General features: G+C 37.9%; 1 protein-coding gene across 7 annotated transcripts; it reads left to right on the top strand.

Annotated features, from left to right (window-relative positions):
- Positions 1 to 1,794: 1,794 nt before the first annotated feature.
- Positions 1,795 to 21,800, top strand: TIAL1 (TIA1 cytotoxic granule associated RNA binding protein like 1). 7 transcript variants are annotated; one of them, XM_047701672.1, is made up of 13 exons: positions 1,795 to 1,981; positions 4,683 to 4,744; positions 8,607 to 8,703; positions 13,417 to 13,515; positions 13,785 to 13,839; positions 13,998 to 14,085; positions 15,976 to 16,051; positions 17,212 to 17,320; positions 17,642 to 17,737; positions 17,842 to 17,926; positions 18,172 to 18,295; positions 18,638 to 18,777; positions 19,597 to 21,800. In XM_047701672.1, exons 3-13 carry the CDS (start codon positions 8,692 to 8,694, stop codon positions 19,721 to 19,723), a joined length of 1,011 nt encoding a protein of 336 aa, XP_047557628.1. In that variant the 5' UTR covers positions 1,795 to 1,981; positions 4,683 to 4,744; positions 8,607 to 8,691; the 3' UTR covers positions 19,724 to 21,800. The 7 variants fall into 7 exon arrangements, with proteins under 7 accessions (XP_047557628.1, XP_047557626.1, XP_047557629.1 ...); XM_047701670.1 differs by having other exon boundaries at positions 13,366 to 13,515; XM_047701673.1 differs by lacking the exon at positions 4,683 to 4,744 and adding an exon at positions 4,086 to 4,167.
- The last annotated feature ends 4,733 nt before the right edge of the window (positions 21,801 to 26,533 follow it).

The following is a 26,533-nucleotide window of genomic DNA, read 5'->3' as shown; positions in this document are numbered from 1 at the left end:
GTCTCTGGGCGCTTTGCTATTCCCACTGACTCTTAAGTTAGGAGTTCAACTTCCTTGCCATGGAGTCTATGAAGCTTTCCAGGTTCAAATCCCCCTCAACCTCGGTAAATGTTGGCAAAACCAACTCTTAAGGCGCTGTTTAACTGGGACCTTTAAGGTTGGGCAACAAAATATTTGTCGACCAAAACGATGCCAATTTGTAAATTAAAATGTCACCTAGTGGGGAAAAAAAAAAAGGTTTGGCAACAAGCTGAGAAATATTTATCACGTTTCACTAGGAATGGGTACCAATTCAATAACATTCTCCTAAAGGTGGTGGGGAGAGGGGACGTAAGCGCACCGTGAACGGTTGTGAGAAAACAAAAACATTCTACGGGGGCGCCTGGGTGGCTCAGTGGGTTAAAGCCTCTGCCTTAGGCTCAGGTCACGATCCCACCCTCCTGGGATTGAGCCCCGCATGGGGCTCTCTGCTCAGCAGGGAGCCTGCTTCCCCCTCTCTCTCTGCCTGCCTCTCTGCCTACTTGTGATCTCTCTCTCCGTGTCAAATAAATTAAATCTTTAAAAAACAAAAAACATTCTACAGGCCTACGGCAGTTTGAAAATAGCTCCCTCCTCTCAAGGAAGACTTCATTTCCCGTCTACATGATGGGTATCTGCAAACACAACCTTAAGTCTGTGCACGTCTCTGCCCAAAGATTTTTTTTTTCCACTCCAAGAATTAAGGGGTTTGAGGGCATTATCACTGCACCTTACACGAACTCGATGAGTCATTTTAACGGATAAGTAGAGCGCTCTACTTACCACCTTATCCGACGAGATGACGGATGGGGGAACCTCTGAAACTTATAAAGCAATCTACAAACAGCCTGCCTAGGCCAGGAATACCTACTGCGGGAAAACACGCCCAAAAGACACGTCCGGACCTTAGGAAGCCCGAGGGGACCCAGAGAGCGCAGTTCCCAGGTCAGCCCGACCCGACGTCCACCACAGCCCCTCCAGCACGTCGCGCGGGTCGGCGGTTGATGACCACGGGTCGGCTGTTTTGATGAACAGAGGATGGCTAGAAAGGCCGGCAGACTCGGACACCACGCGGAGCCAAAGCACGGATCCACACGCAGTTAAAGAAACCGCTCTCAGGCTGGACGAGGGCGGAGCCGTAGTACAAGCTGCGCCCACTGAAGAGCCCTAAAATGCTCGGAGCAGGGCTAGGACAGCCCCCAGCGCGAGGCACTCTGGGACTTGTAGTTTACTTCCCGGCAAGCGTTTTTCCCATTCCCGTCTCACCGCCTTAACGTCGCTTTTATTGTCTCCCTCTTCTTCTAGCACGCCGACTTCCTGGTCGCCGCACGTCCTCACGTATGACTACACTACCCAGAAGTCTCTTCTTCGCCACCCAGCGCGCCGCGGGCACCGGCCGTCTCCTCTGGACTACAGTTCCCAGAAATCCTCTGGAGCAGTGTTTCCCTCTCTCATTTCCAGGACCACAATTCCCAGAACCTTCAGCTGCACGGCGGTTCCCTTTTCACTCGATCTCTTCAAGAGCTGGCTGGGCTTCAGCCGGCCAGCAGGCACTCAGCGACGACGTGATTCGTCGGGACTGGGCACAGGGTTTCCTTAGCAGCCTGTTTTTCCCCCCACTCAGTTATTCCCTTTACAGGCCGTCGCGGCTGGCCTGAGCGGTGACCTGGCGGGCCGCGCCTGCGCTCTGCCCCGTTTCCTGCCTGGCTGGTGGCGGTGGCCATTTTGTTCATCCTCCTCCTCCTCCTGCTCCTCCTGGTTGGAGCGCAGTGTCCGGAGCGGGCTGGGGGGAGAGAGCCCGAGAGCAGGGTTCGGTGGCTTTTCCTCTGTCCCCAGCCAGTGCCCGGAGCCCCCCTCCCCTTCCTCCCCACCCCCTCCCCTCCCCAGCCCTGCCCTCCCCCTTGTCCCGGGATCGCTCCGTCGCACCCACCATGATGGAAGACGACGGGCAGCCCCGGACTCTGTGAGTACCCGAGACGGGGGTTGCCAGGCGCCGAGAGGCCCAGGCACCGCGGGACGCTGAGGGAGGGAGCAGGAGAGTGGGGCCGAAGCTGGGACTTACGGCGGCTCCCTGGCCGGGGTGGCGCGGACGCGAAGTGCATTCCTCTTCTGTCCCCTTTTCCTTGGGAAGGAAGCCCTCCCTTCCCCCAGTCACTTCCTGGGGTCTGGGGTTTGTTTCGACCTTTTCCTCTCGCGCCCTTCTTTGCACACCTCTCCTAGGCCGGGTTTCTGCACGGCTGTGGCTGTCAGGCCCGGGAGAGCTCCTGCTCCCCATCTGCTGTGGGGGCCCTGGACTGGGCCGGGAGCTGCCGGTCCCCACGGGGGCAGGGCCTGGGTGGGGGTGGGACCGGGGGTGGGACCGCAGCCTCGTGCCCCGCGGGCCCCGAGGAATTAGCGCTCTCGCCCTGCACGTCCCCAGCTCCATCGCTCCCGGGTCTTCTCCCAAGCTAAGCTCTCCGAGGAAACTGGACACTCTGACTCCACTCAACCCCCTTCTCTCTTTCTGCCCCACGTGCCCCCGCCCACGCTGTCAGAGATACTCGCCAAGCGCCCGCTACTTTTGAAGTGCAAAAGGGATGCCTCTTGACGCGGGAGCATCTTTCCCTTCTTGGAAGTTTACTTTGAGCACTACCTACGCTAAACTGACAACCAGTTGTTAAACTGCTTTTGCTCTTTTGGTGTTACCTCCTCCTAATCTGTTTGCGCTTTGAGACCTTCAGAATTGGCTCAAGTGATGTCTAGCCACTATTCGATGTGTATCTTCTGAGCGCCTTTTCTTTTATCTTGCTGTTTTTTTGTTTTGTTTTGTTTTGTTTTTACCTGAAGCCTGATTTAATGAATGAATTTCGTCTTCCAACCGCTTATTCGAGTTTTCCTTTCTTTCCTAATGAAGAGTGATGACTCAGCATTTGCATTCCTTTCCGGATAGTGTGGCACTCCTTTCTTTTTCCTGCATTTAAAAAAAAAAAAAAAATCGGAGTAATTGCTAATCAAATGTTGGCTACCTTCGGTTTTCCTAGCTAGCCTCTGGAAGCTCAGCACACCTACCTCGAGTACCAGGAGTCAGATCGCTGCTTTGTTTTCTCTTGCCTCTCTGCCTGGTATTGATATGATCATAGTCCACTTGGCTCTGCTCTCTGTTGGGGAAATTACTTTGGGGGAATAGATGAAGGTGGGTGGGTACTCAGGAAGTTTGACTAGATTCTCATCTCTTCTGCCAAAGAAAAGTCCATTGGGTAAAGAAGATATATACCTACTTACAGTGGTTTGGTTTTTTTGTTTCATTTTGGGGTGGGCTTGCACTCTTTTATTCCTATTTTTCTGTCTCAACTAATGTAATTGCCATCCTGTTTTGAGAATTTGAGGCCAATTTAAGCACATCAAATGCTTCAGCGAAAAGTCTTTTCCGGAGAACATTTATGTTTTTATTTTGTGCTGTCTCCCATTGCTTACTTTTTTCCCCAGAAAAGAGAGAATTGGGATAATTTGAAATTTGCCCTTTAAGATCTGTTGAAGCCAAGGCTGGGTAGTTATCCATGTGTGCTTCGATGGAAGCATCTGGGAAGGTTGAATTTAGTGCTAGCTAGTGTATATTGAACAAAGAATAGTTACATTGTATCTAAACACCTGAAATGTCATCATTGCATCATAATAGCTACTGAATAATTGGTAAATTCTCATGGTACCTTTCTCATTAACTGTATCTGTCTGTTCCTTAAGAAGAGAAATTCCTGGTTTTGTTGGGCTAAATAATATGCCATTTCACTACCTTTAATTCCTATAACTATCTTTGCATTTGCCTTATCTTCATCTCCATCAGATCGTGGACCCTTCTTAAGTAGACTAATGAGCTGACTTTGTCGCTTATTTCTTAACCTCTACTTTCTCCGATCTCCTGTTCTTTCTCTGAAACACACTTAAGCCGTCTACGATTACAGTTGTCTAAGATTATATGACGTGCGTACATGTGAGTAAAGAAACATCTTGAGCTTAGTTGTACCTGTATGTCAGTACATTTTTACTATTCTGTCTTCCTTTTTCCTTCTCCCGCTCTTCTCTATGGGAAGGGTTTTTTTTTTAGACAAGGACTGCTACATCTTCCTAGGTCTTAACCCTGCAGCACTTAGTTCACTGCCTGGAACCCAAGAGGTACTCAAATATTTTACAATGATTATACTTCTTTTCATTGAATTAATATTAAGTTTGTTTTTTTTAAAGTCCTGATTAATGTAAAATTATGAACTGACATGACCGTGTCATACATGGTGTGGTCTGTTGATTTGTATATATATATTTTAAAACCTTCAAATGTGGAATTTTGAGATAAAAGCAAATGTTTCAGAATTGGGATTTCTTGGTCAGATTTTAATAAAAATAATGCACAGTATAGTTTTTTCTAAGCTTTCATTTTACCTAATTCCCCTCACAGGGTTCTCTTAGGTGTAAGTAACATGACTAAAACTTTGAACGTGAACTTTAGAGGTTGACATCTAGTAGGGTTTTATTTTGTTGGTTTATGGAGATCCTTTTATTTTACATTGTGATCTGTGGGTTAGGTTTTCACATGGCCAGTATGTTTTAAAAGAATGTACTCTTAACAAAGCTTATCTTAAACTGTTTCCTTAAAATGCCTGTGTGTTACTAGTGAGGTTTTTTTCCTGCAGACACACACAAGCTAAGACATATGGTTCTATCATCAGAAAACAATATGGTGTTTATAGCCTAGGTAGGTCTTTAAATATTCATTACCTACAGTATTACTAATTTATTTGATGGTATTTAAAGTGGTATAGAATTGCTTTGATGTTGAGCCTAAAGTTTATTTATCCTTTAAAGGTCTGTTTTCTGATGTTCTTTGTTCTTAATTGACATTTATTTTGGGGTAATATGTATTCGATAACTTGTGATCTAAAAAAACAAACGAGATCATGCTGTGTAATCTGGTGTTGGAAGTAAACTGCCTGACACCGACCTTGTGGGACTCACATTTCGGACTTGTGGGTGGCTTTTGAGTGCACAGATTTGATGCATGGTATATCTGAATCTATAACACAACATTAACTTACAGTGGTGTTCTATTGTAGTTTAATTAACTTCATTTATCTGATGCCTCAAAATGAGTAGGAATTGTGGATCTGGGATTACACCATGGTATGCAGTGCCATCCCTTAAGGCTGTTCTTTCTTTCTGATAGAGGCTGTCAAAAGGAAGGAATAAAGCTGTGATTTAGAATATAATCTGAACATCTGAGGGCAGTAACAGAAGAAACTATTAGATCCTGTTATAAAATTGATGAGCTATATGATGGATTTTGCTGTATTATGGCTGTAATTAAGCACCTTGGCCAACTTAATCATATTCTGTTTCTTTAAAATGTGTGTGTGTGTCGATATCCCTTATGTAGGTGGTCAGTTCACTTGTACTCACCCTGTACCTTTCCTCCACCTTGCCTCCTTCCTAAAATGAAATACTGACAAATTGATCAGTTCATTAGAGGCCCATTGAAGGATATTGTTAACAAAATCTCTTCTTACATAGGAACTTGCCAAGAACAAAAGCAAAAATGTTACTTTCATGGAAATTTAGCTATAGTGTCTTGTGTAAAAGTGCATGAATTAATTTCAACCTTGATAGGGCTACTCCTTTCAGAGTGAGAGCACATTCAGTGTTGAAAAAGCTTGGTTAGCCTTCTGAAAGGCATGATGTTCTTAACTTAAAATTCTGCCCATTTGGACATAGGAAGTAGTTTGGCAATGTGAACTTTTGCCTACTGTGAAACTGCCAAGTTTCTAGTCTCAAATTGGATTTTAACCCTTACGTTAGGGATAAAAGCATGATTTTCCATTTTTAATGCTTTAGTTCCTACAGTTCCTGTTCATAGAAGACAAAATAGACCTAAGGTATGCCTTTTTTTTTTCCTCGAGTAAAAAATTGTTTTAGAATTTAAGTGTTTCTTTTTGAATTGATCTTTTAATATAAGGATTTGAGCCATTTGTCTTTTTCTATTATTTTGTATGTTCTTCAAGTACAAATTTTATACTTAAATACTTGGAATTTTAGAATATATTGACTGCTTCACAAGAGAAAGAGTGAAGTGTGGAAACTATAATTTAGAAAGAGAAAATACACTTCAGTGTACTGCCAAGAGATGATATTCTTTCCAGGTCAGGTGTTGAACGTCTGCCTTAAATATTTTTGTTAGTATTTATTTTGGGACATAATTTTATGGTAATGTAAGGTACTTAAGCTGTGTCATACAGTATTTTAAAAGCTATAAGGAGTTTCTCTGTTGAATATTATGGAGCATGAAGGTATATGCAAATGAATGAATTACAGAACTTGAGTAAAGGAAAAGGCAGTCGGATTTGGGTAAAATTTAGGTGAAATTATATGGTGAATTACATCCCTTTTAGTCTGGTAAATTAAGATATTCTGCATGTTGTTATGGAAAACCTTTTTTATATTAGTTTTGGAATTTAGTTTGCTGCTTTACCACTGAACTTTTAGAGGAGATATTTAAAAAATAGGAAACCTTAACCTGGATTTTTGTATTTCATGACATTCTAAACTTAGATTATCATTTTGCTCTTTGGCATCGGTGCTTGAAGTGTAAATTAGTATATCGAAACATGCCTGTAGAAATTCTTCAAAATTTGTAGCTTACTGTGAAAAGATTGACTTGAAATAAAAATCCTATTAAACTGTAAGAGCTTTAATTGTGCCTGTTAGGTGTGGAAAGTAACTAATGCCCATGCAACTTTTTTCTGAACAAATCAATATTTAAGCAGTAATGCAAATTTAAAACTATTTAGTTTACTTAAATTTCATTATATAAAAGTGGTGATCTATTTTAACTTTGTTTTTAGTGACAATATGTGAAAATCAGTTTTATCCATTCCTCTTTTTTTCTCTTAGAAATGAACTAACTAGCACTTTAGGCTAAATGAATATAACATTTAGGAGACCAAGGTCACTTATTCATTTACTTTATAGATAGTTCTACCTTGTACAAAAAGAAATTATTCCCTGGATACAGGCTCACAAATCCCTCTGAGTTAAAAAGGGACAGGCAGTTGTCTGGCGAGCTTATGATCCCATAACCTTTTGCTACTGCTGGAAAAAGTGTGTCATTCCATGGCCTACCAATGGGTCTGCTCTACTTTAATTATAAGAAAAAGATTGCATAGTAGACCTAAAGCTGTTTGTCACTGGTTTAGTGGTTAAGTAACATCAGACTTGTGGTTCAATTTTAGTACAATGTAGATATTAGTACCCATTGTAGTGAAATTCTTACCTGACTGGGAAATTGCTACTCATTATTAATCAGATAATTTTTTTACACTTTACCTTTCTTGGTTTATTTTTCCCTTTCAGAATGTTCTAGCTTAAAGCAGTTATGTATTTAATATGGTAACCATAGATGCAAGGCTTATTTTGGTCTCAGTACTCAGTTTCCAGATGTTATATATTATCGTTAGGAAAATAAAACAAATCTTTTTAATTTCCAGGAGAAGCTATGTTAAATTTTATAAATATTGTTTGGGTCATTAGGTTATTCACAACAAATGTGAGTTTTAGGATTTATACACCCCGAGTACCAGAAAGACTTAAAAGTTCGGCAATTTATTAAGCTAAATTAATATTAAATCCATGTGACAAGAGAAACCAGGTGGTCATTTCTGGGTGGTGGTGGTATTTTTTTCTGAGTTTATCTGTATTCTGAATTTCTTAATGCAGGATGCATATATTCAATATGTAATTAAAAAAAAAAAAAATCCCAGATCTTTAAATAGGCATAGTGAAAAGTATACCTACATGTCTTAAATTTCCTCTGAATTTCTGAAGAAATCTTTATATTTGCTTTTTTATCTATATAACGATGTATTTTGTTGCTCTCATATATTTTAGACTAGGAAATTTTATCATTTTGCCCTGCTTTCCTAAAACAAAACAATGAAAATATGTCATCGATAAATCTTGTTTAGCAAAACAAAACCTTCTAATCTCTGTGTTTTGCTAACTTTACTCTAATTCTGGTCTTTGTTCACGTAATTGTTTTTATTGGGGGTCTAAGATAAACTCACCTTATGTCTAATGCCTCTTTATTGATCAGGTGTTATAATTAATCAGTATTTTTGGTGCTATTTGTGTGTGTGTGTGTGAGTGTGTGTGTGAGAGAGAGAGAGAGAGAGACGTACACACATTATTTTGAATTGTGTTTTACATCCAGAAATTGTAGTTATGTGGAGACTGGTTTAAATTTTTTTATTATTTTTATTCTAATAAATAAGATGAGAGTGATATGTAGGATACAGAATAATAATGCTTCTGGGGTGTGCAAGTTCACATTGATTTCTTTAGAAAATGTTTGAAGTGATACTTTAGTGGCCTAATTTAGTACCTTAGAACACTTGGGCTGCTTTCCTAAATGAGGGTTAATCTTACTTGCATTGGACTAGACTTAATTGGGAAAAATTTTATTGAAGACAGAGGAAGTTAAAATGAAATAAAAGGTATTAAGTGATAATGCATTAGAGCCAGAGCTGAAGGGAAATTGCTGATAATGTATTCTTTTTTTCCTTGAACAGATACGTAGGTAACCTCTCCAGAGATGTGACAGAAGTCCTTATCCTTCAGTTATTCAGTCAGATCGGACCCTGTAAAAGCTGTAAAATGATAACAGAGGTAAGATCTCCCAGTTCCATGTGCTGACAGCGTGATGTTTAACGTTGTGACATCCATGAGTTGATGAGTATCATTTTAAAATACCATTTTAAGCCTCAAGTTATTCTGATGGAGAGGTTCATGTTTGTTGTGTTGACTTACTGCTTCGATCTGGCAGATAAACGAGGTTTAGGATGGAGTTTTATTTGAAAGAACAAAGTTTGTGTGCCGTTACTCTCATGTGGTCATTCTTCAGGGTATCGTTATGTTCAAGTGATTCTGCTTGTAAAAAATTGTTAGCACTTATCTTAGAGAGCTGAGAAGCTAGATAATGTTTCGTACAGTTCCCATAAGAATGTTCCTGATTCAGGTGATACACATTTAAAGTTTCGGAAGCGGTGTAGTAAAAGAACGGCAGGTTCTTACGTGCACAGTGTAGCGCCGTGCCCCTCGCGCATCTCTAGTGAGTACTGATGATAGCAGCTTTACACAGACTGTTAGGGCGATCATTTTATTTTTCTTTTTGCAAAGAAAACTTCCTTTTCATACTCTCCTGGTTAAGACTGCGTCGCAGTGCCCAAAGACACGTTTCAGTTTGTTCTCTTCTCTCTCTTGATTCTCCCGCACACTTCTTAGACTGTTTACTGTCTACCAGCCGTTCCGGTAAGTGCTAGAGATTCGCTGCCGAATAAGACAGTTCTTAGCACTGTACAATTTTACAACCTGATGAAGGAGACAGAGGAGTTACCAGGCACTAATGACAGGATGAGAAATGCCGTGGAAGCAGGCAGCACCAAGTGCTGTGGGAGCACTGGGGTCCAGTACAGTCTTGGGTCCGGGAGGCTTTATTGGAGGAGTGAGTGTCTAGGCCGAAACTGAAGGATGGCCGTGGAATCTGAGGAAGAAGGGATTCCGTGGGAGAGAAGAATGTTGGTCCAGTCTGGTGCTCATGAGAGTAAGTGGGAAGGTAGAGACCGTAGCGTGGTTGGTGTTCTGAATGGGTTAGTCATAAAAGGTGCCAGGAGGTGAGGCAAGAGTGTTCGGCAGGGGCCGGAAGCTATGCTAAGGAGTTCGCGTTATACCCTGGGAGGGGAACTATGAAAAACCCATAAAGCAAATTGGCCTTTTGATTGTCTTTCCTAACTAATAATCGTCCTTATTCTGTTGCAGTACCTCTTCTTTCCTTCCTGTCTTTGATTACTCATTCATTCGTTCTTTCATTCATCAAAAATTGACTTTGTGCTCAGAGCTCTGGGGATATAGTGGAGAGCAAAAGGGAGGAGACTCCCATGAGTTTTACATACTATTGAGAATATTGTTAACAAACAAGTAAACAAGGTAATTGCAGATAGGGAAAAGAGCTGTGGAGAGAATAAAGCAGTTCTGTGATGGGGGGTTGGAGGGTTGGTGTTTATGTAGGCTAGGTGGTGAAGGAAGACGTCACCTCTTTGATCTGAGACAGGAATAACAAGATGCCATCTATGTTAAGAGTTGGAGGCAGAGGGAATGGCAGATACAAAGGTTGTGAATTGGTAATGAGCTTGGTGAATTCATGGAACCAAAGAGCAGGATGGCTGGAGCCTGGGGAGTGGAGGGAAGTGGTGGAAAATGAGTGTAAAGAGGCGGGCAGGCAGAGTTCAGAATCACCTAGGGAAGTGTGGGCCATGACACAGAGATTGGATTTTATTTTGTTTGTGGTGGAGTTTTAAGTGGAGTAATGAGGCTACTCGTTTGCATTTTTAAGATTATTTGGAGACTGTCATGGAGAATGGGTTGAAGGGGGCAGGAGTGGAAGGAGGGAAAGCAGTTGGGTTTAATTTACTAGTCTAGATAAGAGATGATGGGGGCTTGTTTTTTAGATTGGTAGGTGTAGAGATAGATAAGTTTGAAATATAATTTAGAGGTGGAATCAGTAGGACTGGATTGGCTGGAGGCCGTAAGGGAAAGGAGGACATTAGGAAAGACATCTTGAAAGAGTCTTGTTTGTAGTTGTGTAGATGCTGATACTACTTACTTGCTCAAATGGGCATGACCAAGGGAGGTGTAGGCTGGATGGGGAGAACGGTGGGAATCAGGAGTTCTGTTTTGGCAGTGTTAAACTGAAGGTGTCCATTAGACATCTGAAGGAACATTATATGTGAGTAGTTGGATAAACTGAGAGACAGTGGTGATGATACCAGCTTGTGGTGGTATTTAAATTATGAGACTAGATAAGATCTAGTTCCTTGATCTAAAGAGATTGCTGATAGAAATAGGGTGGTCTGGGTCTAAGCCCTGGAGCATTTCAACACTTAGGGTGATGTTTAGAGTTTGAATAAAGGGGGAATAGCTGCCTTCTGGAAGATCCTCCAGTGAGAAAACCAGAAAACGAAGAAGAGGTTGTGTGGAATCTAAAATGGAATATTTAAAGGAGGAGGAGTCATTAGCTGTTTTGAATTCTGCTTCAGAGTCAAGGTGAGGACAGAAAAAGGATCACAGGGGTGGCAGAGGGGTCACTGGTGAGCTCAACACAAATTTTCAGTGGCCTGGTTGGGTAGGAAGCCAGCCGGCGTAGGTTTAGGAGAGAATGGGATGTGAGAAAGTGGAAGGAGTTCTCTAGAAAGTTTTTGAGAAACATTTGATAAATATTTATTTTAATAGTATTCTTTTTAAAACTTGTGTGCACAATCAGCCATTTGTGGGGAGAAGGATTTGAAATGAATTAATTCATCCATATTCTACAACTCCTACATTCAAACTTGTATATAGCTGCAAAATCTCATATTTCTCTGTCTTGACATTTATGTCATCCAACAAAAATTGGTGACAGTACCTATTAAGGTAAGGACATGGTTGCTTTTTAGAGTGTCCCTTGGCATAAATGGGAAGCTTCCCAAGAGCGTGAACTCTAGTACAAACTATCTAGGTGTTTATTTTCTTTTCCATAAATTCCACTTCAGTACATGAAAAATGCTTTTTTTCCTTAGCTTTGTGATTTTTTTACTTTAAATACTGTTTATCTTAGATTTTAGCTTTCTCTGTATACTATTATGTTATCAGTTTTTAGGCTAAAAAATTCTCTGGCAGTTGGGTTGGGACAAAAATCAGTGGTGTCTTAAATGAGATGCAGTGTAATGTGAGTGTGTGTGTGTGTGTGTGTGTGTGTGTGTGTGTACATTCACATGTTCATGCATTGAATGGGGTTAGCCTGTTACTGTTAGGTAAACTTGGAGTCATTCTGCATGAGTTAGAGTAGTTTACTAAAGCCTTTTGTTACTATGGATCTACATTGGATCTCTGCATGTCTTGATTTAATTACCATTGTTTTCTGTAGAGACCATCAGGACAGAAGAGATATATGTAAAATGAAAAATTGACTAGCATAGTTTAGGTTGCTGTTTACCTTTAAATCCTTTCTACAATTGAACGTTATTGGTAAATGTTAACTCTTTAACAAGAGGAATTTAAGTGCATGTTTTTCTTTGGACTCTTCATTTCCTTTCTCTACCTCTTAAGAACAGAATTCACATGGCTACAGTAGGATTTTTGTATGAGAGCCCATAGTTTTCTTGTCAGTATTAATGATCACACTTTTTTTCCCTCAAGGAAATGCCTTCTGGTTGCTTCGTCACTATTGTTTTAGACGTCTTAGTTTGGATTTTTCTTCTAAAACTTTCCTGGAATGAAAACCAGTGGTTGTTGAAAAGATCTTTATTTTATCTGGTATTTTGTACCCCTTGTAAGTGCAACTAGAATTCCACATTTTAAAATAGTTTTTTTGTTTTGTTTTGTTTTAGGGCATTTTACACTGAACAGTGATGCGTTTAGCCTTATGCAAAAAAAATGTATTTGTACGGTTGTGTAACTATTTGATACAGGTTGCAGTTATATAAAATTGATTTCCATTTTGGTTGTTAGATTATAAAGTTGCTATAACTTCGGTCATACTTTCTAATTGTCTTTATAAATGTCTATTTGCCAAGTCCTGTCAAGTGTAATATTGTTAGAATATATTTAATAAAGATTTCTTATAACTTTTTTTGTGACATAAAATTGTAGCACTGTCTGGGAATATTTATTCAGAAGTTCTTTTCTTGATTACTAGCATATTTTTCTGGTCTTTGAAGACTAAATTCAAAGTATATAGCATCTCCTGTTTGTTAGGATAGTTTGATAGTTCATTTCAGTAGCTGGTTAAACATTTAAAATTTTTCTGTTTTATTCTCATTCTTTATCCAGAAAAGGAATATGTAATCTCATCTCCTCCTATGCAGTACTCACCCTAGTTTCAATCATAAGTAGAGTTTGTAAACTTGGTTCATTTCTGTGTTTTCTTTTATCATGGGATATAGTTTATGAAGGATTATGAGGCGTAAATAGAATTCATCCTTTTGAAAATAATGTTGGGAGAGAGAAAAGCAGTGGTAAGGAGTGGTCCTTAAGGTTTTGTTTGGCCTAATATAAACTTCTGTTTTACATTTAACATATTTCACCAGAATTCCTTTTTTTTTTGCTTTAATACTGATAGTCATGATTCTATACTGCTTTGATAGTTCTGCTTGAGTACAACAGTATTCTGAGGTGCAAAGTCAGGTGTAGCTGTAAATCTTATTTTTATAAGTGTTAGGCTTTCATAAGCTTATGCAATCTCACCTTGTACATTCCTAGCTGTCAGTAATGTTTTTTCCTGGATTTTCTTCTCAGCAACCCGATAGCAGAAGGGTCAACTCTTCTGTTGGATTTTCTGTTTTGCAGCATACAAGCAATGACCCATATTGCTTTGTGGAATTTTATGAACACAGAGATGCAGCTGCTGCATTAGCTGCTATGAATGGGAGAAAAATTTTGGGAAAGGTAAGATAATAGAATGATGGCACTTCATGAGTATATATTTTTGCATGTCAGATAGCTTGTGTGTGTGCGTGTGTGTGTGTTTTAGCTTGTGTTCTTTTTAGCAAGTTTTTAAACAAATATTCAGCTGTGCCGAGTTGTGGTTTTGCTTTTATTCAACCTAGTGTTTTTACAAAAATTATCCTGTTTGATAAATGATGTAATAAGTGGTAAGTGTTATGGTTCATAATGACATGCCTAATAATTGTATTAAATATAATCTTTATTTTTAGGAGGTCAAAGTAAACTGGGCAACAACACCAAGTAGCCAGAAAAAAGATACTTCCAGTAAGTACTCCTGCTGCATTTTACTGTGGAAGAGTTCTGAAATTATCCTGGCAGCGCTACCAGCTTAAATAGGGTTTTTCTTCCCTTAGTGTTGCCTGAAAAAGGCTTATTAGTAGCTGGCTCTTTAAGTATTTGATTACCAAATGCTTTGATTTCAGATCACTTCCATGTGTTTGTTGGGGATTTGAGTCCAGAAATTACAACAGAAGATATCAAATCAGCATTTGCCCCCTTTGGTAAAATATCGTAAGTATCATACTCAATACTATACTCAGTAGTGATAGGCAAAATTGTATATGATTAACATGTACCGGAATTAAGATTTTCTTTCCCTAGTTAGTGTGATTTTTTTGTTTGTTGTTTTGTTTTGTTTTTTTTTTTTTTTTGATTAGTAGATGTTGTTGAAAATGTTAATGTCATTTCAATGTTCTGGGGTCTTGTTTTCATCTAATCCTGTGTATGATATGTTAAAAATTTTTAAGTGATTCTGTTTGTTATCTTTGAAGCAGATGTTTGGGTGGTAAAGCCTATTATAAAGTCCAACTTTCTGTCAGATGTTTTCAAAATTTGGTGGTTAACTAAAAGTGAATGTGATGTATACTGTGTATTAAATTTTATAGGAAGAGTTTATAAATTGGGAAAAGTAGGTAAATCCTTGGGTATATGGTGGTTAAATTGGAAATGTACATGTTTAATTATAATGATAAATGTGTTTTGATATTTTAGCTGAAAGTAGTCTATTATAATACTGAAATGTTTTGTTGTCTGAGCCATAAATGTGGGATTAATAGTAGATGTTTTTTTGTTATTGGTATTTGATTCTGATCGTTAGGGCCCAAATGTGGTTTGATTTTAACAAAGCTTATGCTCAAATCTCATTGTATGTTATGTAATCAAATATATTGGAAAATTGAAAGTGGTTTTATAAGTTCTATAAAATGTCTGTTACAATGTATCTTTCTGACTAAAATCCATATATTTTATGTACTTCCTGTAGATTTAAATGAAACGTTGTAGTACTACTTAAAGGAGTATGTTTCACCTAAGAACAACAATATTCTTCTGTATACAGTTTGTTGTTCTGTAGATTTATTTGAAAGAAAGATTTAATTCTTAATTTTCTATTTTGATATTTGCTTTGCTTTTTAATCTTTAAATGTGGTAAGTAGTACTGTTTTAAAAATCAGTATAAAAAATAATACAGGTTGCTGTTTTTCAATCTTTATTTATACCTGAGACCTGCAGTTTTTTTAAAGTCCAAGTCACAATTAAAAGTAATAGCATTCTGGTTATTTTGCAGAATTGCTCATAAGAATGGACAGGATCTTGAAGGCTAACTGCAAGGAACTGTGCACACTGGAACTCAGTTGTAGATTTTTTTCTCATTTCTATTTATTCTTATTATACATTATTTATATATACATATTTTAGTATTTACATTTTAACATTCTATATTCAGTGGAGTTCTATATTTCCAATCATCTTAACTTACTCACTAAAATTTCTGTGTAAATTTGTTGTTTTCGTACTGGTGTGCTTAGCATTGTTGTTAGTTTTTTATTCTCCTTTCTTAAATTTCTGAAAATGTCAATTTTTCAAAATTTACAGCTGCCCAAACTCCAAAATGATGGTAGAGAATTGACCAAGAAAAATAAAGAAATCTGTTAACAGGCCATGTATGCCTTTTTAATTCCTATTTTTACCTCTTTTTCAATTTTTTAATATTTCATATATTTTGTATCACTAGGCAGAAGACATTTAACTATTTAGAGATTGCATGGTAAAGTAGTTAGCATTGTTACAGTAATTTATAGACCAGTAAACCTTAGAGGACACTAGCCAATAGAATATTAGAAAAGGAAACTATTGTTCCTATTAATCTTCAAATTTGAGCATTTAGTTTAGAAAGTGCAGGCTATTTGATTAGGTTGCATGTTTATTACATGTTTTTGTCCTACTGCTTTTTTCTAACAGGTAAAGAAGCGTTAGGGAGAGTTCAGGAATGGCAGTAGTTAATTAGGGCTAACTGGAATTTTATTTAAAAAAATGCTCACAATACAGTGTGTGTGGTTCCTTTTAGTTTTTATTTTGAGGATGACTCTTACTTCCCTCATTTAGCTGTGCTTCTTTTCACAGGGATGCCCGAGTAGTTAAAGACATGGCAACTGGAAAATCCAAAGGCTATGGTTTTGTATCTTTTTATAACAAACTGGTATGTTCTTTCAACTCAATATAAATTTAATCCAAAATTTAGTCGTTAATCGGAATCTTGAATATTCTTAGATATTGCCTGTAACACCTTTTAAGTAATTTTGTGTGTTTTAATTGTAGAGTGTAATTGTTTTCTTGGAAATAAATAGCTGGAAAAAGGCTGGTTATAAGAAAGTGTATCACAGTTGCATTTATGCATTGGTGAAGATAAGATGTGTTGGAAGTCAAACTCAGGATTAGGACATATGAACTCATCTCAGAATTTGGAGGGAAGTTAAATAATATTTAGCCTGAACCATGAAAATCTCAGTGTTAACTTTTAAATGATCATCCATACTTAGGATATTAATGACTACAGCAAAGTATATAAATGAAAATTAAAACAATTCATGATTTTTGCATATATTCTTTTTTTTTAATTTGCATATATTCTTAAAGAGGTACCAAAATGTCTTAAGCATCTGTATTAACTGTAAGATCCAATAATAAAGTGGGCTTCGATGGTAGCATTTTAGACCAGTTTTAGCAACTTAAATTACCTACGTTTTATTGAAATAGCAAGATAAAGGCTAGGAGCTGTATTCTTTCTTTGCTTAAATTCATTGCAAATTCCCATTAGTTGTGATAAACTCGTTTTTACCGGCAGCGTTCTAAACCCTAATGCAGAAGTCTTCTGTCTCCAAGTGAGTTGTTAATCTTGTGTGTCACAGTCGTAATCCATTTGCTGCAAGGATGTTGGTTTCGGGGTAGGTGATTTAGACCGTAGCGTTGGGAGGTTCTGTATATTCTTCAGTAAAAGTTACACCTCAGTCAGCCATCAAATTAAGATATTTGTGGCAGTCTTACTTTCCCTCTTTTTGGTAATGAGTGGGGTTATAATTTTTTCTTGCATACTTGAATTATGGTCAATTTCCCTTGATGCTTAAATGTTGTACTAGTGTTTTGAAATCTGTGAATAAATATAGTTTTGATGTATCACTGGAGTTGATACCAAGGGATAGTATCATTTTTGTGATATTAGTTCAGTTTTGTTTGAATTCATTCCCTGTGCTGGTAAGATTTGGATCCAGGGGTGCCAGCATGTTATTTCATTTATTGGTCTTATATGCTACAATTTTCTTTTCTGTGTTAATAATTGCTCTTTCTCTTTTTTATCTGTAGGATGCAGAAAATGCAATTGTGCATATGGGAGGTCAGTGGCTGGGTGGTCGTCAGATCAGAACTAACTGGGCCACACGTAAACCACCTGCACCTAAAAGTACACAAGAAAGTAAGATATGTCTATCTACTGCATCTTGTTAAAATTATGGCTATGTCACAAAATCATGAAGTAGCGTCTTGATTTCTTGAAATTTAAATTTTATTAGCTTTGTAAGGCTCAGTTCATCTTGAATTTAATTGTCTAATAATAATTGGCCTTTGATAATTAATATAGTTGGGGCTGTGAACCAGCTGATTCTATAGATCAGATCATGGCATCAAGAAAAAACATTCTCTATTTTCTCCCTCAATGAGGTGTATCGTTGTACATAGTAATCAGTTTTATATGACTGTACAATCATCAACATTTTTGTTTTCTTTCTGTGTATAGATAACACTAAGCAGTTGAGATTTGAAGATGTAGTAAACCAGTCAAGTCCAAAAAATTGTACTGTGTACTGTGGAGGAATTGCCTCTGGGTTAACAGGTACAGTGTGTGGTCTTCTCCTCCCCTTCTCCGAGGAGCTTTATCGCTCTTAGTGTCAGTGTCATGAGCCTTAAGTATTTTATTCATGTGTTTTTGTTTCTCAGATCAGCTTATGAGACAGACTTTCTCACCATTTGGACAAATTATGGAAATAAGAGTTTTTCCAGAGAAAGGCTATTCATTCGTCAGGTAAAATTCTGTCTACAGGTTGCTCTGCTATTTGACCCGTTCTTTTCAGTTACATTGTTTGATCCCCTCGGGTATCCGCCTTCGTCGTTTTAGCAGTTCTTTGCAATGTAGAGTCTTAGCCTACCCGCACAGTGTACTTCAGGGAAGCACCAAGTTGACACTTATAAACTAATGAGTTTCTATTATTTATTGTGTACGTTCTTTAAAAAAAAAAAAGACAAAACCCTCATATCTTCCCCTTCTAGATTTTCCACCCACGAAAGTGCGGCCCATGCCATTGTTTCGGTGAACGGCACTACAATTGAAGGACATGTTGTTAAATGCTATTGGGGTAAAGAATCTCCTGATATGACTAAAAACTTCCAACAGGTAATTCGATTTTTCACAGCACTTTTTAAGGTTTCCATCTTACATATCTACATAAAAGCTTTAGAAACTCTGTAAAATAAACAAACAGAAAATAAAACATATAGCTGCTTTCAGTTTATTTTTATTAATGCTTTTTCGAAAGTGATTATTTTGCGGTATTAACTGAATCTTAATACTTTCTTTCCACAGGTGTCACCACCCCAATAAACTTAGACAATGATAAATAACAGAGTCCTATTCACATAAGGGTGCTTACTTAGTTTTTCTCTTCCTTGTCTCCCACTTTCTTCAAATACTGTGTTTCTTACTTATTCCCTAAAACGGTGATTTGTTTTTTCCTAGGTCGACTATAGTCAGTGGGGGCAGTGGAGCCAGGTTTATGGAAACCCACAACAGTATGGACAGTATATGGCAAACGGGTGGCAAGTACCACCTTACGGAGTATACGGGCAACCGTGGAACCAGCAAGGATTTGGAGTAGAGTAAGTTGTCTGGGTTTTTCCAGTGTGGAAACTGATAGTTTTGACAAAAGAAATCAAAAGTGTGTTTTTCTATGGGGAAATTTATTTAAAGTAAATTCATCAGGCTATTCGACATGGTGTTATAGAAACCTTATGAAAAGTGATTTATAGTGCTAAAAATTTGCTTTTTATTACCTAGGTGAAAGGTGAGGTTGCGGTAACATTTGATGTTTTCTACTGTCTATAAGCTGTTGGTAGAATTTCATTTACATTTCTAATCTATTTTATCTCCTTTATTTTTGCATGGAAGAGGTCTTTGTCTAGATATGTTTAGAAATTTAATGATTTGTGTCTGTTGGCTTGTGGAAGAAGTCTACAAGGTTTATGTGGTACAAAGTAGCTTGCATTTTTTTCCTTTGTTCATAGAGTGGGTTGGTCCTTTGCACGTTTCTCCCCAGGCCAGCCCAGATCTTTATTTTTACTGGGTCCCTCTTCCTTCTCTTTCCAACATGAATTTTGTGATTTTTAAATTTCTTATATTGATGTACCATGTGTGTAATATATGATAGGTAGGTGATTTGTCATTTTAAAAATCAGTTTTGAGATGTTCTTCAGAGAAGTCATTGTGTTAAGTTGTGATTATGTTAACCAAAAATTTAAGACTACTGTTGGGATATGTATTGTACATGTGTGGATGTGTGTCATTTATTTCTTCGCTTTTTGTTGTGGGTGTGTTGATTTCTTGTTGTCTATTCTATGATGGGGCTCTGCTTGTTTTTCTATAAATGGGTGGATAATATTTTCTTCGTGTTTGCTCAAGATTTTTTTTTTCCCCCCAAGTCAATCACCTTCTGCTGCTTGGATGGGTGGATTTGGTGCTCAGCCTCCCCAAGGACAAGCTCCTCCCCCTGTAATACCTCCTCCTAACCAAGCTGGATATGGTATGGCAAGTTACCAAACACAGTGAGCTGGGACTCTAAACAAAATTGTAATTCATGATAGCTTCAGTTTCCTGTGACACTCTGAAGACATGAAAGTAGACATCGGAAAATGAAAATATTTATTTTAAAAATTGAAATGTTTGGAACCTTTAGCACAGCTTTGCTTTGGTGAAGGACACATGTCTTCTAGTTCTGCCTTTTTAAGTTTTTGTTCATGATGGATATGAACATGATTTTTCTTTGTGTACAAAAACTAAAATAAAGTCAATAAAGACAATTCTGACTACAAATTTTGATATAATAGGAGAAATGGGTAATACATTTTGATTCTTAGATACTATTCCATTTTTATCTTGCTGTTCAGTATTTTAACTCACTGTGTTTTTAAAAGAGCAAAAAAAGGGAGGATCGTGGAAAACTGGGAATCACATATAAGTTCATCCTGAACCTTGATACTCCCCTCCCTTCCCCTGAGGTGGACCACATTTGAAGTCAGCAGAAAAAAGTGTGATACTGAGAAGAAATTGCATGATTTTGGAGTCGCTTTGGAGGAAATAACTTTATGCCTAAAGAAACTGAAGCCAGACTGATAAAGGAATTTTACAAACTAAATAAGGAACAGCATTATCTGAGTTACTTGAGCGAATGTTGGTGGTCCACATTAAGACATGTTTTTAAACCTTTAAAAAGTGTTGATTATTAAAACTGTAGTAAATTACATTTCATTTTAGGGGAAATTCCAAGTATGGTGTTTGTATTAAAGTCAGACAGTCATACTTGTGCTTTTACAGAAAGTTTAAATGATATACATTGTAAATATTGAATAACTACAGTGTTTAAAAAGCATGCTTCACCATAGAAGTAGCAGCAATGTAATTATTTGAAGTAACACTTAACACACTCCACTGCATTGAATGCCGTGGATTGATAAGAATGTTTAAGACTGACACTTCCAAGGTTGGCTACTATGTAAAATTAAAATTATACAAATTACTATACAGAAAAAGCCTTAATTTTAATTTCATACAAATCTTTGATGCATTAGTACATTTTAAAATGTCATTGGAAATCAGATTTTTTTTTCTTTACATCACTTGGTATGTAAATACCTTGATTAAAACCTTGTAAACCTATTCCAGGGTTCCTATAAGTTGTATAGTACAAGTGTTTTTAAAAAAAAAAAAAAAAAATCTTGGGGTGTTTTTTAAAATTAGATATATTTTGCCCGAGAGTTTTTTTAACAAGATTGCTAAAACATCTTATTTAGACAGTTTGATGTACCAATTTATAATTGGATATTCAGCTTAAGTAGTACACAGAGTTGTGACTTTTATTTTTATTTAACTTTTTTTCTTGTGGGTAGTGTGCATGGGATGACGAGCCTGATCAGAGGCTGAGTTGTACGTGTGCAGAGTTTGTAAATGAACCCATTGGGTAGATGTAGAAGACGGAAGTTTGCTTCAGAGGTATTTTCCTGGCTTTGTGGATAAAATCTGCCTCATATTTCTATCCTAACAAGAATGTACAAGATAAAATCCTATGTATTCGAATTCTGACAGCTAGAGGGTGCAAATGTTTAGGGCAGTGTATTTGAAATGTTGCTTTGAAGCCTGGGCACCAAAATGAGAAAACCCTTACCAGAGTAAGATGCAATTAATACCCACAAAGCACTATTTTTTAAACGTCTAAGGTCTTACAATCAGCTTTAAAATAATGATGGGTTTATAAATTGGGGACTACGATAATTTTGGTATTATTCTTCCCCCATTTAGAAAAACAGATGTATTAAACATGAATATTTGCGGGGTCTGAAATTCATCTTCAGGCCAGATTTTTTTTACAGCACTTTAGTTTTAACCACAGGAGTCCTCTGTGATCCTCTTCTGTATAAAAGTTACCCTTATTTCTTTGTTTATGGCTAGTGTCCTTGGGGGATGTTATGGTAAAGTTACTTTATATTTTATAAGGAGAACACTCAAATTATATCAATTATGCCTCCTCGTTTAAAATTTCTTGAATATATGTGAAACTTGAACAACTAAAGACTTTTTTTTTTTTTTTAATGTATCAATATTCTCAGTTTGCCTTTTTTGGTCTGCCAGTAGATTAAGTAGCTGACTGTGGTAGCAGCGAACTATAGCTGCGGTGTTTTCCTGGTGGTTCTAGGTTTTCATAAAATAATCGAAGCTAGTTCTAGCGCCATAGAAAACCTATTTCTAAAGTGTCCTTCGTCTCAATATGAAACAAAGATTTCATGATCAGCTCAGTTAATGGAAGTTATTTCATATTAAATGGTTTTTAAAATACAAAGCTACTTATCCAAATGAAACGCACCATTTTAAAATTCAACTGTCAAGCTAACACAGACTCAAGTCTATTTTATAACAAAGTGAAGTCAGTGCTATCTTGATCAATTTAAGCCTAAGAATCGTTGCCTTTTCCATGTTCATTAAAAACAACAGCAGAGATTCTTTGGCATACGAGAAAATGTTTCTTATTAATATTTTGAGATTTATTTTGGTGATGTGTTTCTGACTGCCATCTTTGCTCTAATAATCTCTTTACTAGTATTTCCCCCATACCATTTCCACGTGATTTTTATGTCTGCTGGCAGTGAGAGGCTAAAATGACTGGCCAACGTAAGCCAAAGCTGTAAACCACAGTTGAAGTAAGTCTTTCAATAAAGACTAGACTGTCTGATAAGTGGTTTTTTCTTATTGTCGTTTATTACTTAATTATTCCTTCCAGGCTGCCATGACATAAGCAATTTTGTCTTATTAGTAAGGTATGTGGAATAAACATTTATTCAGGATCTGTTGCTATGTTCTGTGTGTCAAAAGTCCATTAGCTTTGTTGAATTAAAAAAATTTTTTAATTAAAATTTAATTTCTGGATATGGAACAGCAGAAATTTGCATGCTTCTAAAAAAGTATGCTCTACTGAATATTAATATAGTAAAATTTCATTAATTTAGAGTTCCCAGATAATGGAAACCCGTTGTTTTACCACAGCTAGGTTGATCTTTGGTAGTATCTGTGAGTAAAGTTTGCACTCAACAAACAGAAAAAAATAGGAAAAGAATTTATCCTGAGACTTTTCTAGCTGGTGTGCCCAAATTGAATCTTCCTTTTTGTTAAAAATCAGCATTTGGACTTCAACTTAAAACATTTTGAACTTTGAAATTGCATTTTTAGTATGCATTGGAAAGCTGCAAAATGATTTAGACTTCAGTTTAGCCTTCTGTTAAGTGGTCCAAATGAGAAGGTTTTGTTAAATACAAATTCTGCTGTGTATAGTAATAAAGTGTCCTACTTATGTGTCCAAATAGGTTACTATGAATTAGATTGCCATCTATTCTATTTTGAAACAAGGAAATTATGTGAATAATTACAACTTCAACAAATGTGTTAGTAAGTACAGGTTGATAGGAAATGTGGGCTCCAGTTTATTTAAATGGATCTGCTATGACAGTATGGAGGCTAGAAACTGATTCACAAGGTGAATTATTACTTTGTGTAAATACCTCTTTGGGGGGCAAGAATGACTTTTGGTTTTTAAAACCTAAATGTGGAAGAAGTTCAGTTTATATCTAGGAAATAGGGGAGGGGTGGGGAATTATATATAGTTGGGGGTTTTTTTTGTAATCTTGGGCAAAAGAGTCAGGGCGCTACTGGTAATTGACTTTTTGATCTAGTTAGGATTTTGTTTGCGGGAAGAGAGAGCTTAATTCACGTAGCGTTCATAGTTTGGTTTTTAAACAAGAATGTCAAAGTCACAGTTTCTGACAAAAGGTATGTGTCAAATAAATGATTTCCTTAATATTCTAACTCAGTTTAATACAGATACTGAATTTTAACTTTTCCAGATTGTTTTTTTTTGCAATTCACTAAGCATTGTTGCGCTGCAGTGTTCCACTGGGAAAGTGATCCCATTATTCTAATATTTTGAAGTCAGCTTGGAAAGTCTACAGACGAATGTAGCTGGAGAGCTGTCTGCCGGCTGTTAGAAGAGGGGCAGGCAAGGAGCACGTTGGGAAGTAAGCTCTCCCAGTGGAGCTGTCCACTTGGTCTTGTAGCTGGACTCAGCTTGCCTGCAGATCTCCTGTTTTGACTCTGCTTCTTTCTGGTGAACCGATGGGCATTTGCAAAGAGCCTGATTCCCAGCTGATACTGGAAAATTGCATTTTTGAGGTAACCCAGATTTTGCTGTAAACCATTTGAAATCATAACTTGCACAACTGATTTTTTTCCCCCTCTGTTCCTTCTTCCTTGGGTTTTGGTATACCAATGAAGAGAAGTCCAAAACCATCTGGGCAAAATGGGCATATGAAGTATGTAGCCATATGCAGCATTGCCTGTTCTGAGAGTTGATACGTTGTATATGTTTTAAATTTTCATAGTTCATTTTACTGGTTAAGAGTTGTGAGTTGAATTGTTTGGTATGTGGTTTATATGATTTTGCTCACAGAAGTAAAACTAATTCATAAATCTTAACTTAGCTAAACAAAATTGAGAATGCCCATTTAATCTTAGTTTGCTTCATTTTAGAGAAGACTAAACTTGTAAAAACGTTAGTTTCCTTTGACTAGGTTATATTTTAGCCTGTGGCCCTGCTCAGCCTTGGTTATCTGTTTAATGAGAATTTGGACTGGGAAAGGGGTGGTGACTAGGATAAAGAAGAGGGCAAAGGTCGTTGACGTGGGAACAGACAGGCCCCAGGCAGGTGTAGCAAACCCTGGTGATCAGGGCTTCAGTGCTGATATTTCCTGTTTCTTAGTTTAAGACGACATGCACATATTACCAGGAAGACTAGGACACTTAGCAGGTCCTTGAGAATAAAATATTACCAACACCTTTGTCTTATTTACTGACCCTGATCTTTTTTTTTTTTTTTTCAGTTTCCTTTAATATGTGTATCTATTAATGTATCTAGAAGGCTCTTAGAACGTTGGGCAGATGCTGTGGTTCCAAATACTGCCTTCGAGCATTTTCAGTAAAATGGGATTAAGATAGGATTCAAAATCCACATTTAGTTTATTATAACCAGGAATCTTTTATTTTTAAAAAATGGACAGCATTTCCAGATTGCTTTGCTACTTTTGTATCTTTGGTTCTGTCATCCTCCACTAGAATGTAAGCTCCGTGGGGGCAGGGATTTTCTTTTGGTGACGACCCAAAGCCTAGGACTTACAGAACATTGCTTGGCACATGCTAGATGTTAAGTAAATGTTGAATGCCATGACTATGTTGGAGGAAGTGAAGGTAAACATATTTTAGTCTCCCTTTTATTTTTATTTATTTATTTTTTAAAAGATTTTATTTACTTGACAGACAGGCAGAGAGGCAGGCAGAGAGAGAGGAAGGGAAGCAGGCTCCCAGCCAAGCCGAGAGCCTGATGTGGGGCTCAATCCCAGGACGCTGGGATCATGACCTGAGCCGAAGGCAGAGGCTTTAACCCCCTGAGCCACCCAGGCGCCCCTTAGTCTCCCTTTTAAAAGGAGAACACCGGGCACCTGGGTGGCTCAGGGGGTTAAAGCCTCTGCCTTCGGTTCAGGTCATGGTCCCAGAATCCCGGGATCAAGCCCCGCATTGGGCTCTCTGCTCAGCAAGGAGGCTGGCTGCTTTCGGCTCTCTCTCTGCCTGCCTCTCTGCCTACTTGTGATCTCTGTCAAATAAATTTAAAAATCTTTAAAAAAAAATAAAAAGCAGAACACCACCTGGTGTTCTGCTGGACTAGAACTTGACCACAAGTGGGTGCTTGTCAAAATGCAGATTCTGAGGATCCGTAGTTGTGGATGAAGGTAATCTGAAATCAAGTTATTTGGTGCGGCTTCCTTTTTTCCTCTTCTAACTCTTGTCCAGAGAAGAAGACCCTGTTGGCCATGGTCACATGTTTTCCAGAAAAAAAATGGTTTGGGGAGAGTGCATCATCTTGTAGTTGCTACCCACTATAGCTTGTTAAGCATCTTTGAAAAGTGATGAGGATGTACCCCTTCTGCTAATGCCCTGGGGTGCACCAGGTAGGAATCCTAGCTGCCCCTGCATAGCACGCTTTCAGGAATGTGAGTGATACTGGGCCGTGGTGCCAGATAGCTTAGGGAGGATTACTTCTTTAGGAATAGGGGCTATCAGCAAGGCAGGAATTGGGTTTCTGGACAGGCACCATTGGAGTGTAACAGACAACCTGGAAATAGCCAAGCGAAGTGACACAGATGAGATTCTTAAAGTGGCAATTATATATATAGCACATAGACTAGATCTAAAGTCAGTGTGTGCCTCAGTGTATTTACTGATTAAACTGGTTAGAGCAGAAGGCAGTTTCTTTGTTGGTTAAGTGAGGATGAGAAGGCAACTTACAAAAGACTTGTACAGTGTTGGAAAACAGGTCACCTGAATGGTGTCTGCCACGTGAGCGCACAATTAAAATGGTGTCTTGGTTAAAGTTTGGTTTGCCCTTCAGTCCTGAAGTGTGAATATTTATTGAAGACTTTGTATTCTTTGGTTAACTCTTAAATGTTCTCTGAATCTAGCTCTTCTGTCAAAGAGAAAGGTTTTAAATATTCATATCTGGAAATTCCATTTACTCACAGATACTTACAGTCTCACTCCAGTCTATTACCTCTTTCAAGCAAATGCTTTGTTTTGACGTTAGATTTGCTGATGATTTTGTTAGACTTAATAGGCTGATGACAGAATGCAAAAATGGAAATAACAAAAAGCTGGTCAGTTTATAGTTCTTGTCTGCACCCATCCCTGTCCTCCCCCACCGCCCGCCCAGTCCGGCTACCGCCCTTCATCTGCAACCCTGCAGGAGCTCCTACCGCATAGACCGAATAT

This window comes from Lutra lutra, chromosome 14 (genome assembly GCF_902655055.1).
Source record: "Lutra lutra chromosome 14, mLutLut1.2, whole genome shotgun sequence".
Classification (NCBI taxonomy): domain Eukaryota; kingdom Metazoa; phylum Chordata; class Mammalia; order Carnivora; family Mustelidae; genus Lutra; species Lutra lutra.
The sequence above is the reverse complement of the archived record's forward strand: the minus strand, read 5'-3'. Positions and strand labels throughout refer to the sequence as shown.

What these genes read in the sequence shown, in the direction of transcription:
- TIAL1 (XM_047701667.1), top strand. Translation starts at nt 1,950, where the DNA reads ATGATGGAAGACGACGGGCAGCCCCGGACTCT. An exon ending in TATCTTTTTATAACAAACTG is followed by an intron (nt 16,052 to 17,211) that starts GTATGTTCTTTC and finishes TTTTATCTGTAG; the next exon opens with GATGCAGAAAATGCAATTGT. An exon ending in CAGCAAGGATTTGGAGTAGA is followed by an intron (nt 18,778 to 19,596) that starts GTAAGTTGTCTG and finishes TTTCCCCCCAAG; the next exon opens with TCAATCACCTTCTGCTGCTT.